Source organism: Vanessa cardui, chromosome 7 (assembly GCF_905220365.1).
Source record: "Vanessa cardui chromosome 7, ilVanCard2.1, whole genome shotgun sequence".
In the NCBI taxonomy this organism is placed as follows: Eukaryota; Metazoa; Arthropoda; class Insecta; order Lepidoptera; family Nymphalidae; genus Vanessa; species Vanessa cardui.
This window is the reverse complement of record NC_061129.1, coordinates 4,441,893-4,459,480: the sequence shown is the minus strand read 5'-3', so window position 1 is coordinate 4,459,480 and position 17,588 is coordinate 4,441,893. Positions and strand designations below refer to the sequence as shown.

The following is a 17,588-nucleotide window of genomic DNA, read 5'->3' as shown; positions in this document are numbered from 1 at the left end:
CAAGATATAAAATATATCCTAAAATTGACACTTTATGTAATTAAGAAATATATTTATATCCAAGATAGAAAAAGTGTTGTGTATTGTTGACAAAAAAAAAATGTTATTTGGAATTTGTCTATATCCTTAAATAAAATTTTAATCAGACTATACCAATATACATAAATATTAGATCATTAACGCTTTTCAGAGAACGATTTTGTATAAATGTATGCGAAATATCACTGACTGATTGATCATAAGATCTCCGAAACTATAGGTCTTACCTACTCCTTTCGCAACATATTTTGGAAACTTCTTCAACTTTAACTGTGATAACATGTGCTGGGATGGACTGCTTGTACATAACACATACATATATGCATACACACAAACCCACATGTATAATTTGTATATTGCCCAAAGCTTGGCTAAGGCCTCCTCTCCCTAATCCGGGAATCCTCCCTAGGTGTTGGAGGCCCGTATAGGCGGGCCGACCGTCAGGGCGTCACGGTAGCATGCGTAAGCGATCCCGTGGCGCCCGCCGAAAGATGGAGAGGGTACCGCTGGTTTTTTAGTGGGTAAACCAGGTGGATCTGGGCGCAGTCGGCGTCCAGGGAACCGGGGAGTCCCACACCCTAACCCCCACTTTCCATCACGTGAGGGAGCGCGTAAAGCGTTTTCCCAGCGAGAAAAAGCCCTCCTCTCCCTGGGAGAAAAGCTTAAGAGCATATAATTTCCTTGAAATTGGACACATGATAATTCAGTGGTGCAGTGTTTGACCTCCGCATTCATCGTTTATGATGTACATATTCTAACCACTGGGCTATCTCACTTGGCTACACGTGAGAGGTCTATTAAAAATTATACGATATTAATTTAAATCGTCTGATGTTATTTTATATTACATCCCACAGTGAAAAACCTTCCTAAAATGACACTTCATTTTCCTTATAAACATTACACAGAATTTATTAATACACCATGAATCAATCATTTCTTACGCCCTACGTCTATGAGTTATAATAATGTGCTTAAAATTTATATTATTTTTATTATGCATGAAAATATGTGTAGTTTTTTGTGAAACAGGCTGCAGTGATTTTGAAACATGTGGTTCTTGCATTGGCTATGCGTTTGATCGTTGTGTTTGGTGCTCTGCCGTAAGGAAACTTCGTTTTACTTAAAATATATATCAATTTCTATATATAAAACACTATGTATAGTAAATAAAAAATATTCTGTTCAATGCCAAAAACATTTCAGGAAGAGCACGAAGGCTCAAGATGCAAGTCCAGAATTCAGGCAGACGAGAGCAAACATTGGTGTAAAGGAACCCCTATATATGATCCAGAATCAGAAAAGAATGTAACGTTAAACAAAGATTTCAATGCAGGGGAAAAAGGAGAACCGGTCATTCAATTCAGACCGCAGTCTTTGAATATTAAGGCGAGACCCGGAATACCGGTAAAAATTTCGATGTCATATAAACCAGCAAAAGATTATCCGTTAGATGTATATTACTTGATGGATTACTCCCATACGATGACGAAACATGCGGAAACACTTAAAAATCAAGGATTCAATATATACAACGAACTAATTAAGCTCACAAATAACGTGCGCTTAGGTGTTGGAAGTTTCGTCGAGAAAAACTCTTTGCCATATGTTGAGTAAGTAAATAATAACATACTTAGATTCTGAACAACAACAAAAACAGACTGTAAATTTACCACTGCTAGGCTAAAGCCTCGTCTCCCTTTTTGGGGAGAAGAGGCCTAACACGTTCAAACACACTGTTCCAATTGGGGTTGGTGGAATACACATGTGGTAGAATTTCTATAAAATTAGACACATACAGGTTTCCTCAAGATATATCTCTTCCCCGCTGAACATGAGATGAATTATAAACAATTAAGCACATTAACATTCAATGGTGCTTGCCTGGATTGAAATTATACATTAATTACAAACTCTTAATTTTAGTGACACTCAACAAAACTCATATTCGTTTAAAAATCATTTGTCATTGACTGACAACATGAACGAATTCGCAGAAGCTTTAAAAGAAAAACCAAATGGTTCCAATTATGATGATCCCGAAGCCAGTCTAGATGGTTTAATGCAAGCAATGGTTTGCAAAAAGGAAGTGGGTTGGAGAGATAACGCACGACGAATTATTGTTTTAAGTACAGATTCTACGTACCACAGCGCGGGAGATGGAAAATTTGTCGGAGCTGCTAGTCCACATGATATGAAATGTTATGTGGTTAATAACACGTACCAAATGGAGCTAGAATTAGACTATCCATCTGTAAGTCAAATAAATAAAGTAGCAGCAGAAAATAACATCATGATTATATTTTCTGCTGATAAAAAAGTCGAACCACACTACAAGGCTTTAGAGAAAAAAGTATTAGGTTCGAAATATGTTCCATTGAAAGCAGATTCAACTCTTGTAAATGTTATTAAAACAGAATACCTGGTAAGCTATTCTATTTTTGATTTCTAATCCAAGTTACTTAATCAACTACAACAATTTATCTTTTATTTTTAGAGTTTAATTAGGAAAGTTTATCTAGACTTTAAGATTCCATCTTTTATGCAATTGATACTTGATCAAGACTGTAGCAGAGATAATGAATGTGAGCTCAAACATAATCAATCAGTTGAATTAACTGGTACACTAACAATAACATCGTGTCCTCCAAAAAATGACTACAAATACAATGTGGAAATTGGACCCCGAATGTTAAATGAAAAATTGAAAATAGAGGTTGATATATATTGTCAGTGTGACTGTGAAAAACCAGGAAGAGGGATAGATAATTCGGATATGTGTAACAATGCTGGGACTTACCAATGTGGAATTTGCAATTGCGATAGTGATAGGTAGTCTTTTTATTTTATTTACATTTATAATGATGCTATATATTTTACAATGAATATCCAAATAGCTTCTAATTACGGCGTCACCAGCGTGATCGCACGGCACTCGTACTTAACTAATTTTGATAAAGAGTTCTGTTCGATCTTTACATTATTTTTGTCTATTTCTATTGAATACGCTTTTTATAACCTCAACTTAACTCAATTTTTGCTATTGTTTTAATTCATACCGAATTTTTCATTTTAAAACACAATTTTCACCCCGATTATCCTCAAACGTTGTTAATTTATTTATATTGCACCTTTATTTAATATTCACAATGTTATATATACAGTGATAGCAGCTTCGTTCCAAGACACCTATCATTTTTATTATGAATTATTTCAGGTATGGATCTACTTGTCAATGTAACGGAATTTCCACAGACGACGAAGACCAATGTAAAAAGAATAACCAAACCCTACCCTGTAGCGGACGTGGCACTTGCAGGTAATTAAGGAACTTGTTATAAAATCTGTCTTGTACAGTGTGAGATTAATGAGAGCTCTTTTTATTGATATAGCTGCGGGAAATGTGACCCATGCTTATCAGGTTTCTCGGGTCCATACTGTGAATATGACGACACAGCATGCCCCAGCCCTGAAGGTTTACTTTGTGCTGATCATGGTATATGCAAATATGGACAGTGCCAATGTTCTCCCAATTGGATCGGTGAAGATTGCAGGTGTCCTATTAATAATGAAAGCTGCAAAGCTCCTTATTCTAAAGAGGTAACGTACAAATATTTTTTACTTCAAAATGAGAACAGTTAAACGAAACACTAATTCTCTGATGAATACTATATGAATTAATTGTTGAAAATATATCTGAAAACATTAAGTCCACACTATAGTTACAAGTAAAGTATTATAATTTCTATAGCAATTACACTTGATAGTAAATGTGAAATTGCGTATCAGGTATGTTCGGGCAATGGTGAATGTTCGTGTGGGAAATGCGAATGTAAAGTTTGTTCTGGTCAATTTTGTGACGATTGTGAAGAAGTAGCAATGAAACGTTGCAAGGAGTTGGAAGATTTTGCATATTGTAATTTCAACGAAAATAAAAAAGATTGCGATTTGAAATTCAATCAAACAAACACCGAGGTTACTCTTGTTAACAAGACAGAAATAAATTCACCAGACTGGTACATGGCTAAGTACTGGTGTAGGAAAGTCTTGGAAGATGAACAAATTTTTGTGTTTAAGTATTATTATTCAACGTCTTCGAACAGCAAATTGCATCTTATTATTCAGAACGAGTTAGAGAAGCCACCAATTGCTAATGTGTGGAGTAAGTACATTCATTCAGAATCCACCACTAACCAAAGATATGTTAAAAATGTTTTTTTCATCAAGAGGAGTTTTCATATACATTATTTTAATTGTGTATTATAATGATACTTTTTTTAATTTTACAGTACATAAGATGTATCAAGGATAAATCAAGTATTTTATTTTTGTGCTTATGTTTTTATTTCCGATTATAAGATCATAATATTGTAAAAATATTTTAAATACCGTTAAAACCTCATGACTCCTCTCATTGTAGTAGTTCAATATATTCCTCTTATCTTACAATATAACCGTTATACTAAAACATTCTCCAAGACTACAAAACTAACTAAATGTGGGACCTGTATACATCGCTTTACTGTTTTTTTCTTTTATAGTTGCTGTTGGAAGTGTCATAGGTGCGGTATTGTTGATTGGATTGATAACTCTCATTGCTTGGAAAATTCTAGTGGACTTACACGATAAAAGGGAATATGACAAATTTGCAAATGAGTCTGCTGCTGCAGGATTCGATACGTCTATAAATCCTTTGTATCAATCACCAGCTACAAACTTCCAGAATCCCGCCTATGACGGCTGATCATATACAAAAATATGTATAATGTAAATGACGAATTAACGAAACTTAATTTTTAAATGGTAATAAAGTTAAAACACATTTAATTTTCGTTTTTTATTTTTTTCGTCACATAAAATTTAATTAATACACAATACGTATATAAATTAGTATAAAACATTTGTAAAAATAAATACAAAAACAACACCGACATCGACTTTTACACTGGTTTTAATAATTTCGTCATATTGAAGGATTCGTGTAGTTAAATTATTTTTGGGTATTTTATTGGAATCCATTTTCAGATTGTCAACTATTTTTTGGCCGCCCGAGTATTTTGGCGATCTTGCGAACGTTTGAGACGTGTCGGTGTCTCGTCATTGTAAATTTTCTTTTCTCGACGTTGCTCAGTATCAAGCTTAGCGAGGACTGCCTATAATAAAAAAAAATATATATATTGGACAACATCACATACAATACTCTGATCCCAATGTAAATAACTGAAGCACTTGTATGATGGAAAAATCAGAAGTAACGACGGTACCACAAACTCCCAGACACAAGACAACATAGAAAACTAATCAACATTTACTACATCGACTCGTCCAGAAAACCGATGTACACACTACTGGACCACGGAGGTCGTCTAAATTATATTGATATAACTAAAGATATTCATTTGACTATCACAGACACTAATATGAATCTTGTAGCGCTGGTCCCAGGATAGAGCGAAGGGAGCGACAAATTTATGGGTTCTAATGACAAGTTTAAGCAATAGCTATATGTTGTAGTACACTATTTTGAGATACGTAGGGCTATGGGGTGGGGCTTACAATAGCCTGACTATACATAAGAGCTTTTTACTACGGTGACAATGTTATTTATAAAGTATGTTATTTAGACATGCATGACTGCAAGGATCTCTTAATCGTAAATCGTAGATAACTGAGGAGCACCAGAAGATAATGCTGATTTTCATATTATATAAAGTATACTTACAAAGTAAATTACTTAAATATGTTAGTAGAAACCATACTAACTCTATGTGTCTCCAATTTTCCACGCTTAGATCTAGTGCATGTTTGTTTGGGCTCTAGATCTCCAGCGGAACGCCTTTCGCCAACAGCCATCTTGCTTAACGAATTGCAGTGACAACTAATAAAATTAAAGTTTTGATTAATACATTTTATTAGTATTATTATTGTCTTTATTTATAATTGGTGGTAGGGCTTTGTGCAAGCCCGTCTGGGTAGGTACCACCCACTTATCAGTAATTATACCGCCAAACAACAGTACTCAGTATTGTTGTGTTCCCGTTTGAAGGGTTAGTGAGCCAGTGTAACTACAGGCACAAGGGACATAAAATCTTAGTTCCCAAGGTTGATGGCGCATTGACGATGTAAGGAATAGTTAATATTTATAACAGCGTCATTGTCTATGAGTGATGGTGACCACTTACCATCAGGTGGCCCATATGCTCGTCCGCCTATTCCATTAAAAAAAAACTTTTTTTAGGTTAGGTTCGGCTAATGAAAATTCTATCATCATTATTATTCTCCATAGAATATATGAAGCTGGTTAAATATACAGGAACAATTGAGGTAACTATGTATCTCCTTATAATGAAAATAATAATGACTCCAAAAAATATGTCAGGTAAATATGAAGATATATTTACAAGGGTTACAAAAATTGTACACATTAGTAGACGTGTATACAAATATATAGTATTGATTATAATTATTAATTTTGACGTTTTTGCACGACCAGATTTTTTTATTATATACTTTTAAGAAATTGACTTTCTTCACTAATCATTTGTGTCTCTTAACAAGCCATTTTTAGAATATTTTAAACTAAAAAGTTTAGTGCGATTAATTGGTTTCAAATTTTTTGATTAAAACGCCCAGTTTTAAGGGTAGTACCTAATTCACAGAAATTGAAGATTTTATTACACCTGTCGACTAGTCAACAAATCATTACTAATTTCATAAAAAAGTGACATAGTATATATTGCATAGTATCAAAGCCTTACATTAAAAAATTAATAAGATATTTACGGGGTGTAGACTTTGGTGTTCTGAAGTGCGTTTCGATTTTTTCCTAACAGATTATTTAATTTAATTTTAAAGATAGTGAAAGCACTTATACGTACACGTCCTTCTCGGCAATAGCTGGTGTTTTCTTTGTTAACTCTGGACTATTATCACGAGTTGGGTTTGGAGTACTTCTGCAAACCGCTTCCCTCACTTCTTGTAGGCGACGCCATTCTTCTGCTACCTTACGATCTAGGTCAGCCACTACAAACAAATAAAATTTTTGTGATTAAACTTCCTCTTATCATTTACGACAACAATAACAGCTTGTAAATTCCCACTGCTGGGCTAAAGGCCTCCTCTCCCTTTGAGGAGAAGGTTTTGGAACATATTCCACCACGCTGTTCCAATGCGGGTTGGTGGAATGCACATGTGGCAGAATTTCTATGAAATTTGTCACATGCAGGTTTCCTCACGATGTTTTCCTTCACCGCTTAGCACGAGATGAATTATAAAGGCAAATTAAGCACATGAAACAGCGGTGCTTGCCTGGGTTTGAACCCGTAATCATCGGTTAACATGCACGCGTTCTAACCACTGGGCCATCTCGACTCGATTTACGAACACGAACAAAATGATTTAAAGAGGTAACACGTGATTCAATTTTTAAAATACTCTGATTATTTTTTATTAAATTCAGTAGGTTGTCATATAGTTACTCCGTTATACGTAATAATAACTAACTATTTTTCTGTGTTTGCCGCTGTTTATTCATTAATTCGCTCTCTAAAGAGTCAATTCTTTTCTGAAGAGTTTCTTCCTTGCTTAGTCTCGCTTTCCATGTACGACATACTTTCAAATGCAAAAAAGATAGCTCCTGAGCGTCCAACACCTAGAATCAACATGCTATAAATTATGACAATATCAATAAATTTGTTACTCTATTTTTTTAAGATCAACTCATTCTGAAATCTATTGAAAATAAATTATTTTTAAAAAACGAGATAGGTATAGTACGACATAACTTAGATGTAGCATCGGCAAATTCAATAAAACCGATAACTGCCGATTCACACAACCATTCGAAATACCTCCCTATCGCGGCATTCAATGCTATTCGTCGCAATAGATTCTCGCGTCAGGGACGTGTCAAATTGACATATATAATGTCATATGATAATTCAAGCCATAAGGTATGTTTAAAGATCATATTCACATAAGAAATAAATTTTGATAATTTGGGATAGCGTACTTAATTCGGAGGTGATCGGTTTTACAAATTTTGCCGATGCTACATCAAAGTTGTGTCGTAGTATATATGAAAAGTGACTTTGCTTACTTCAACATTATCGTTTAATATTTTGTTAGCAATATACTTTAAATATGCCATCTCGGCCATTTTTCGTTGATCAACATCAACTTGTTCGAATATTTTATGTATAGTATCAGAAATATTCATGTCTAGTGAACAAGTACAGGGTCCGTGTGATCTCTTTTTGGGCTTCACATTAAAAGCGTCTACGATTGTTTTTGTTAACGTTTTATTTTCTGATCGAGATCTACCTTTTTTCTTTTTCAATTCTGGCGTTAGAATCTTAACTGGAATCTACGATAATAATTAAATTAATTTTATTTCGTTGACATAGAAATATTTTTTTGCATATATTTTTCTTACCTCATCCAAAGTCATATTATTATTATTAAGCTTTGATTTCAAACAACGATTTTCATTTCCAAGTTTTTCTGCTTTACGCATAGCTTCTATACTCATAGATCTAAGGTTTTCTATTTCATTTCCATGTTTATTTATTATTTCATGTACGGCTTCTTCGTGAAGATATTGAATATTTTCAACTCCTTGGTTATGTTCACTTATAATATGCTTGATGTTATTTTCGTATTGCGTTTTAACAGCATCTAATTTATTTTTGTAATGTTTTTCTAAAACTTTCAAAGTATCAGTAAGTTGCTGTATTTTATTTTGATAATCTACTTCAGCAACATCTAATTTTACTAGTATACCACGATCAATGGCATTGACATTCAACTTTGTTGATATAGATTCATCAGGTGTGGTTTTTAATAAGCTAGATTTTTCAGATTGAGAGGATCCATTTTTAACGAAAATACTTTTTTCGCTATAACTTTTCTGCAATGATTTAACATTATCTAAATCAAGATTATTAAAATCGATATCATTTTTTACGAAGTTCATTACGTAGTTTATTCCATAACTATTATTTTCACGAAGTTTCGGTTTATTTATGTCATTACGAACAATATCTTTTATAACAGCAGTATTAGCGTTAATACGAGATAAATTAGGATTTGAATTACTATTATAAACCGATTCGACGGTTGATTGTATTTCTCCTTTTTGAGTATCTGTAGTGTCGACATCATTAGATCTATATTGCTTTTTTTTAAAGCTTTTAGTTGGTACTTTTTTAAAGTCTTTCTTGAAAGGAACATGATTTTTAGAAATTTTCTGATTCCGATCGATAACTTGATCATCACTTACATTCAAATTTGTAGAAGTGATGTTAGAATTATCTGCGATTTTAGAGCTAGTACTATTTATCTTGGTATCTGAATATATTACCCATCTAGAAGAATCATTTATTGTTCTACTATATGAATCTAAAGACTTCGTATCCGCATCTGATATAGTGGTAGTTGAGAGATCTTTAAAAACTCTAGGTAATTTAATTTTGAGTTTCGGTTTAATACTTTCATCGTCTCTCTCTCCATCAGCTGATTGTTTATTCATATCTCTTATAATTTTATGTCTTCTTTGCAGTGGGTCTTCATTCGTGTGAATAATTGCTCGTTCTACTATCATATTTGTCAAACCGTTTTGAGACCAAGGTTTGTTGTCATTGTTACCCTGGTCATCAAAGATGCTTTGGCTTTCTTTATAAATTAAAAACATATCTTTATCTGTTGACGTAGGTGAATCATCAAATGCAATATTTTCTTTAAAGCTATTATTGCTATCAAAATCATTTTCTATGTTTTTGTGTTTTTTATCAATGCTGCATGATTTTACACTTTCAGTTTGGTCTTTGCTTGTGAAATTATCATTCTCACAAGTATTTTTAGTTGTACTAGTTAGCATTTGTGTACTGCAAATGTCTATAACACTATTATTGTTAATCGATGAATTTAAATTATTGAAAACAGGGGGCTTTACATAAACAACGTTATCTAATATTTTGCGGTCTTTATCATTCAAAATTTCGTAATTATGTAAATCAGTTATAGAATATTGTTCAAGTCTGCCAAGACTAAGATTTTTTACTTTGTAGTTCATATAGATATATTTCACGCAATCAACAGTAAGCTTTCCGTCTTCAGTTTTAAAAAAGTCAGTAAGATTTAAATTCCCCTTTTCTTTATTTAATTTTAGTAAATCGGATGCGTTTTCTATGGACCTTGTTAAAATATTATAATTACTTTCTTCTTTATATTCGTTTAAATTGGTTTGGGTTTCAGTTTGAGAGTAAACATCTTGACTAATTGAAAGTACATCTGTCTGAGTCGTAAAATTTGTGGTTGGTTTATTTTTTATTTCTTCTAAACACCTTTGAAGCTTAGAAATTTCTTGGCACTTTTCTTCTAGGACAGATTTTGACTTTTCGAAGTGTTCTAGGTAGGTATTTTTGTCTCTACTTTCAGTATCAAGTTTTTCTTCTAATCCCCTGATAACGTTTAGAGAATTATTGTATTGATCTTGAAGAGATGTATTTTGTTCTCTTAATTTCACAATATCACTTTCATTTAATTTTTTAACTCTATTAAAAATTAATTTTTGATTCATAATTTCTCCTTCTAAATCTTTTATAACCTTTTCATAATTAATTTTCTCGTTTTTGACGTTCTCTAAATGTTCTTCGAGTTTTTTTCTTCCTCTATATATTTCTTCTTTTTCATTAATTATATTTTGCCTTTCTTTTTCTGCAATAATTTTAGCTTCATGGGCTTTGGATTTAAGTAATTGATAAGAAGCTTGTACATTTGATATAGTTTTCTCTAAAGAAGAATTTTTTTCACTAATATATTTATTTATTCGATCCAGCGATATAATAATATCTTTGACTGTGCTGTTAATCTTAGATAAGTTAGTATCTCCAAGGTATCTTAGCTCTAATTCTTTTATTTTGGAAATAATTTCTAGTCTTTCTTCTCTGAGGTCGTTTATTAGTGTAAGGTTCTTGTTTTCATCTTCTAATGAGTTGTCCATAGTTAGCCTGGAAGAAGTTAGCTGGCTTCTATTTTCATTTTGTAGTTTTGCCTGTTCCATTTTCATATTATGTGTTGCTTTTGAGTCTGGAATAAAATTTGGTAAAATTGCAAAAATATTACTACAGTAAATTACTTACTTAGTAAGTAAATAATTTCTATAAATATAATTTAATAAAAATATATAGATATTACGATGGGCCTCAATCGTCCTAAAAGATTCAATTCGTTCATAGCTAAGCTGTCTTATTTGTTCTCCAGATTCAATTACTTCATTCAAATTGTATTGTAGTTTTCTTATTTCATCTTCTAAATCGTTTATATGATTTTCTAAAGTACATATTTTTTTGTCTTTACTAAGAATTTGTTCCGAAAGTTCGCTTGTAAGAAACTCCTAAAAGTATTAATGTGTTATAAAGAATTAAGTAGTTGTAATATAATTATAATAATAGCAAATCAATTTAAGACTTTTACCGATTCCTCTAATTTATCAAGTAACTCGGTTATCTTTTTATGGTAAGATATTTTTTCGTCTCGAAGACAATCTATTTCTTTTTTAATATCCTGATAGCAGACATGTAGAGATTCAGATTTCGTTGAATTCTAAAAATAGTTACATTAATTTATCATTACTGACCTCATAATTAATCTAATATCAAATATTATTTATTAACCTCAACACGGGCTTGTATCAAAGCATTTTCTAAGTCTTCATTATGAACTAAAAGACTTTTGCTTTCATTATTTAAACTGAGATTTTCTTGTTCTAATTTATTCAAAATTTCTAGTTGCTTTTGTAATTCTTTTTCCAACATTTCTTTCTCTAATTTCAGTTTTTCGTGAGATTCGGTCAATTCTTTAAAGTTTCTTTCCAAGAATCCATAATCATTTGTTAACGCATTTAATTTTAATTTCATATGTGAATTTTTAGTTTTTAAAGAATTTATACTAGAAGACGCTTGTTGATCTTGAACCTCCAGGGATTTTATTTTTTCATTTAACTGCTCATTTTCCTTACTTTTGTTTTCTAAGGTGTTATATAAGTCAATAATTTCGGCAGTTTTGTCGTTAAAGTCTCTTTGTAAATTATTGCTAATATCTTTTAATTTTTTATAATTTTCTTTAAGATTGGAAAATGATTCCTCTACATTTATTTTATCCTTCAAGTTTACCTGTAATGCTTCGTTTTCTTCTCTCATATTTCTATAAGCATTAAGTGAATCTTCTAATTCTTTTTCTATTTGTGACATTTTGCTTTGTAATAAATTTCTTTCGGTTATCAGTTTTTGGTAAGCATCATTTAACTTGATATACTCTTCTTGGAAATATTCAGATTTATTTAACTGGTCCATCAATGATTCACTTTCTTTTTTCGTTAGTTGAAAAGCATGTAGCACGTTATCGAGCTCAAATGTTTTGTTTTTTAAATCGTCTTGTAATCTTGCTTTTTCATTTAAAAGTTTTTCGTGGCTTTCTTTTAATTTATTAAATTTTTGTATGAAATCTTCTTGTTTCAATAGTGCGTTTTTTAATTTTTCTGTTTCGTGATTGACTTCTTCGAAAGATCTTTTAAGCTGTTCATTTTCATTTTGTAAAAAATGAACACTTTCTAGGTTTATTTCACGTAATAATTGAATTTCTTTTAAGAAATATACGTTATCACTTTCCAAACTTCCATCGGTTAATCTTCTCGGACTATGGTTTCCTGTTTGATCTTTAATTTCTATACTTTCACTACTTTCCTCAATGTTGGTGTTTTCGTAATTTTTGACGTTTTGAAGGATTTCTAAACTTTCTTTTTTTGCGGAATGGATCGAGCTTATTGCAATTTTCTTTTCACTTTCTAGTAATGTCACTTTATTTTCCAAATCGTCGTATATACTTTTTACTTGTTTTACAAGATTTTCGTTTTCAACATTTTTGCGATCAAGTTCGTCAGTTAATGCATTTATTTCTTGAGATTTACTATTTATGATATAATTTAAATTTTCTACGGCACTATTATTGCTATCTTGTAATTCATTTATTCGCACTTGGTATTTCTCTAAATAATTTTCTAAATATTGACTAGTATCTTCATATTTACCTTAAAATAAGTTAATTTAGCTAAAATTAATATTAAGAAATAGTTGAAAATATATTAAGCAATGTTCATAAAAAATATATATAAATTTAATTGCATCAGTTTAACTAAGTATGTTTGACATGTTAATTATAATATCGTATTTAATAACCTAATAATATTTTAAATGACTGATGTATTACTTTTCCAAGCCTCTATTTCTAGCTTCAATTCGTTGATGACATCCTGTTTTTTCTCAAGCTCCTCTTGAAAGTATTGTTTCTCCTCTTCACTACAACACAACGCATCCTTTAGATTTATTATTTGTTCCTTTTGTGATTTTATTTCATCCATTAGTTCCATAGTTTGTGTATCATCTTCATTTTGAAGAATCTAATAATACAAAATAAATATCTGAACAAAATTAAAAGTATGAAAACAATAATATTTTGTTATCAGTTTCTAACATTGGTGCTATCTCCATTTAAAATACTATCAATTTGATTTGTGAGGCTTTTTATTTGTTGTTCCTGGCACATTATTTTACACTCACATTCTTTCAATTTACAAATTAAAACATTTCTTTGTTTTTCGTATGACAAACAAATTTCACTTATTTTGTTTTCAAGCTTGATATTTTCATTTCTTAGTTCATCAATGGTAGCAGATTTATTTTTGTTAATTTCCTTCTCAGCCTTTAATTTCGTTTCAATAGTCGCTGTTTCTTCAGAAAGTACATAATAATTTTCTTTCAATGCATCGAGATCTTCCGAACGCTTGCGATAATATTCTCTGTCTTTCCATAGCTCATTATATTCCCTGAGTTTATTTTGTAAGCATTCCAATTCATTTTCTAATTCAAAGTATTTTTGACAGCGTACAACAAGGCTATCTCTCTCGTGTTTCAGATTATCATAACAATTCAATAGGTCATCGTAATTCAATTGTAAATTTTTCAAACGTTTAATGTTTTTAATATTAATACCGTCGTCTTCCACCACAAAACATTCATCTAATTGATCGTCTTCAATCTTTTGGAATACGCTCTCTTTGCTGAGTATCTCTTTCATATCTTCATTTTGCATAATGTCAGCAATAAGATGTGCTCGTTTCGTATCTAAACTAGGTATTTTGCTCTCAGCAGACGTTAATGCAAAAGTATTTTCTACACGTGTTACGATCTCAGCTCGATAACATGAGCAATCATTTTTTACTGAATTAGAATCCTGTGTGCAAGGAGCAATTAGAGCAAGGCTGAATTTCTCTAAAACTTTAATTTTAAATATTATTTTTCCCTGAATATTTATGCCCCTGATGTCTTTCCCATTAGTCTGTAAAGGATTTAAAAATGGCATAAATAAAACATTAAAAAAACCTATACGTATACACGTGTAGCATCTCAATTAGCAACTCACCAATAAATCCAAATATTGTTTATATTTATCATTTTGGCACAACGTACCGAATATTTTCTCTAATGCTGTATAAATATGTGCGTAAATGCAATATGGTTCACAAACATCATTTTCCAAAACCTGTATACAATACATGTCATATCAATTATATTTTTTCTATATTTCACTAAAATAAAATTAAAAACTCACCGCAATAGTATTTTGCATGGCATTTAATTTGGCATCTTTGCAAATTATAGTCTCTTGTAATTCATCAATTCTGTTATCATGGGCAGCTAATAATATGAAATTGATGTTTTAAATAAAAAGCTTGATTAGTATTAGTTATACACTATAAAATCTACAGTATTGAAAAAAGAAAGTCGGAAAACGGGTAATACAGTTAGTTAGCTTATGATACCAGGCTGACATGACAGATACTAAAATCTGTCATATCAGCCTGGTAAGAAACAGCCTTAGCCTCTCGGAAAATAAGTTGGTACAATCTTATGGCCAACTGTAACACAGCACACTCATTGGTCAAATCAAATAGCTTGCTTCCCCGACTTTCAGCTACAGAATGCCATCCCTTTCAAGATACTTTTACAATAAGATGTTGTAGAGGAAAGATGTTATATACCAATGAATATTATATATTATTAATATGCAGAAACAATCTGCCTTACATGTACTTTCATCCATTTTAGGTATTTCAATTTGATTGGCTTTCGTTTCCATTCTGGGTGTTGATGCTTTACCCATCGTCCACTGAAAAGATTTATTAATTCAAAAACACTTACTTAAAAAAAATAAAATAATAATCATATTATTTTTATCTTTTTATGTCTCACCTCATCACCACGTGATTTACCAGTCTGCAAAAATAATACTTATTGTGAATTAAAACATATATTATTTATCGAGGAATGTTCCATCAATTTCAGGAGAAATATATTTTCCGTAAACAATCATGTCGTTTTAATTTGACCTAGTTAAAAATTACATATTATGTCTCATATAGCCGGCTATTCGGCTAGAAGACCAAAATCTTAATCGAAGAACGTGGAATCAAATTTGAACCTCGGTTTCAAATAAGAGCAACATGTGTTTTTATGTGTTTCATTTATACAAATATATAAAACTGAAGTATCTGTCAAATGTATGTCTTACTTCAAGTTTAAACGTCTAATCTATTTCCACCAAAGCAAATACATCTCTTTTTTCAATTTCGTCTGTCTGGCACTGTGAATGTCTTCCAATCGGCAAAATATTGCATGTACAAATAATTCTCTTCGAAAACATCGAAAAATCAATATTCAGAATACAGACTTACTGTCTCATAAAAATATACCAGCTGTATTTCCACCAACTCGCATTAGATCAGCGTGGTAATATAATCTTTGAGATCTCCCCCAAAAAGTTGAAAATATACGACCATCAGACTGTTACTTATGTAATATTTAATTTACTAACCTCGGCGGTGTATCGACTGGGCTGTAACAAATAATGTTATTTTTAAAATTGCCTAAACATTATATTCAATAAAAAAATTAAAAACTAAAAGTATACCTCGTCCCCTCTTGATTTGCCAGTCTGAAAAAATAATAATTTATGTCATATATTATACTGAACAAAAAATGTATATAATATAAAAAAACATACCTCAAACGCTTCCGAATCAATTCCCTAAAAACAAAAAATAGATAGAATAAAAGTATTAATTAATATATTTATATGTATAATTTTCTGTTTTAATATAATTGTTTATTAACTTTTTACCTCAGTGAAACCAGAAAGATCCAAATCAAGGCACTGTAATAATATAACATAATAATTAGTACTATCAATATCCAGGTTAATTATTCGTTATTGGTTTTTATAACGACTGTTTTTCTTACCATTTCGTCCAGTTCTTTATTGGCTGCTTTAATAGCTGCATGCTAAAAAACATAAGGTACTTATTTTCCATGTAATTAAGTAGATCGAGAATTTAACAAAACTGAAGATTGTGTATGATTTATCAGTTTGATATATATAATTAATTTTATATCCGATAGTACAAATCCAAATTTAACGTGATTTAAGCCTTTGGAACAGCTTATATTGAATAAACGGTACATTTTCAATGTCTTCTCACCTTTAAGGCAACTCTACTCTTCTTTATCTGATCATTTTATAAATCATATTATAATAATTTTAAGATATACTTACAGCATTAGCTATATCACATTTCTGTTCACACGTTAGATCCAAGTCATCGTAAGCAGCCAACATTTGTTCAAATTCACCTATCTTGCGTTTCAATCGAGCGATCTCTGCATTCTTGGACGTCATTAGAGTATTTACAATCACGTCGGTCGGTATATATTTGGGGCGATGAGTTTCATTATTCCTTTTTATGATCTCGACTAAATGTTCTGTTTTGTCTGAACAAAAGTGAGACCATGCCCTCGCATCCGTGCATGATGAGTAGGCCTTAAGTTTACCTTCATTTCGTGCCGGAAGGTCAAATAGATCATATTCATTAAACACGCGTTCTCTTTTCGTTATAAATGACATTGCCGAAAACTTTGTTCACAGTAAGTAAATGTAATTTGTTCAAACATATAGGCGTTTCTAGTTTTTACGTTTTATAGTCATCGGTTATCATTTTACGCATAATAACATTATTTTCAAAAATATTTTGCAACCTTATTACGTACGGTAAAATGTAAATAAGAAATATATAAAATATTATTAATTGTCATCAGTAATCAAGACGGAATGGTGACTTATAATTATAGAATGTCAAATTTGAATTAATGTACTTTTAATTGTTATTATAAAAAAGGTTTTAAGATTATACTCTTGAGGTTGAAGTAGAGGTTATAAGATACGCACATGTCTATTATATATGAATAATACAGAGAATAATTTATGATTAGGATGGGGATAGCGATTCAATTGAGAAATGCTGCTAGCATTTATTTTTCGTATAGAAATATTCTAATTATGAAATTAAATATAGGTACCACCACAGGTAATATACCTATGTAAATGTGTAAATACATTTTACAGTAGTCACTAGTGACATAAGTCAATTTTTAAACACA

At 31.2% G+C, this 17,588-nt stretch overlaps 2 protein-coding genes across 2 annotated transcripts; one reads left to right on the top strand and one right to left on the bottom strand.

Moving 5' to 3' along the window:
* The first annotated feature begins 949 nt into the window (after positions 1-949).
* On the top strand, positions 950-4,866 carry LOC124531303 (integrin beta pat-3-like). Its single transcript, XM_047105819.1, has 8 exons — positions 950-1,142; positions 1,246-1,652; positions 1,966-2,464; positions 2,537-2,871; positions 3,257-3,358; positions 3,432-3,639; positions 3,829-4,201; positions 4,581-4,866. Exons 1-8 carry the CDS (start codon positions 1,008-1,010, stop codon positions 4,781-4,783), a joined length of 2,262 nt encoding a protein of 753 aa, XP_046961775.1. The 5' UTR covers positions 950-1,007; the 3' UTR covers positions 4,784-4,866.
* A 1-nt stretch (position 4,867) lies between these two features.
* Positions 4,868-17,244, bottom strand: LOC124531301 (sporulation-specific protein 15-like). Its single transcript, XM_047105818.1, has 21 exons — positions 16,708-17,244; positions 16,395-16,436; positions 16,276-16,308; positions 16,159-16,182; positions 16,066-16,089; positions 15,970-15,990; positions 15,348-15,371; positions 15,183-15,264; positions 14,707-14,792; positions 14,518-14,637; positions 13,570-14,433; positions 13,306-13,495; positions 11,715-13,126; positions 11,515-11,643; positions 11,236-11,434; positions 8,474-11,127; positions 8,138-8,404; positions 7,543-7,690; positions 6,918-7,062; positions 5,803-5,917; positions 4,868-5,192 (listed from the first exon to the last, which is right to left on the bottom strand). The coding sequence occupies exons 1-21, from the start codon at positions 17,053-17,055 to the stop codon at positions 5,073-5,075; spliced, it is 7,047 nt and encodes a 2,348-aa protein (XP_046961774.1). The 5' UTR covers positions 17,056-17,244; the 3' UTR covers positions 4,868-5,072.
* Positions 17,245-17,588: the final 344 nt, after the last annotated feature.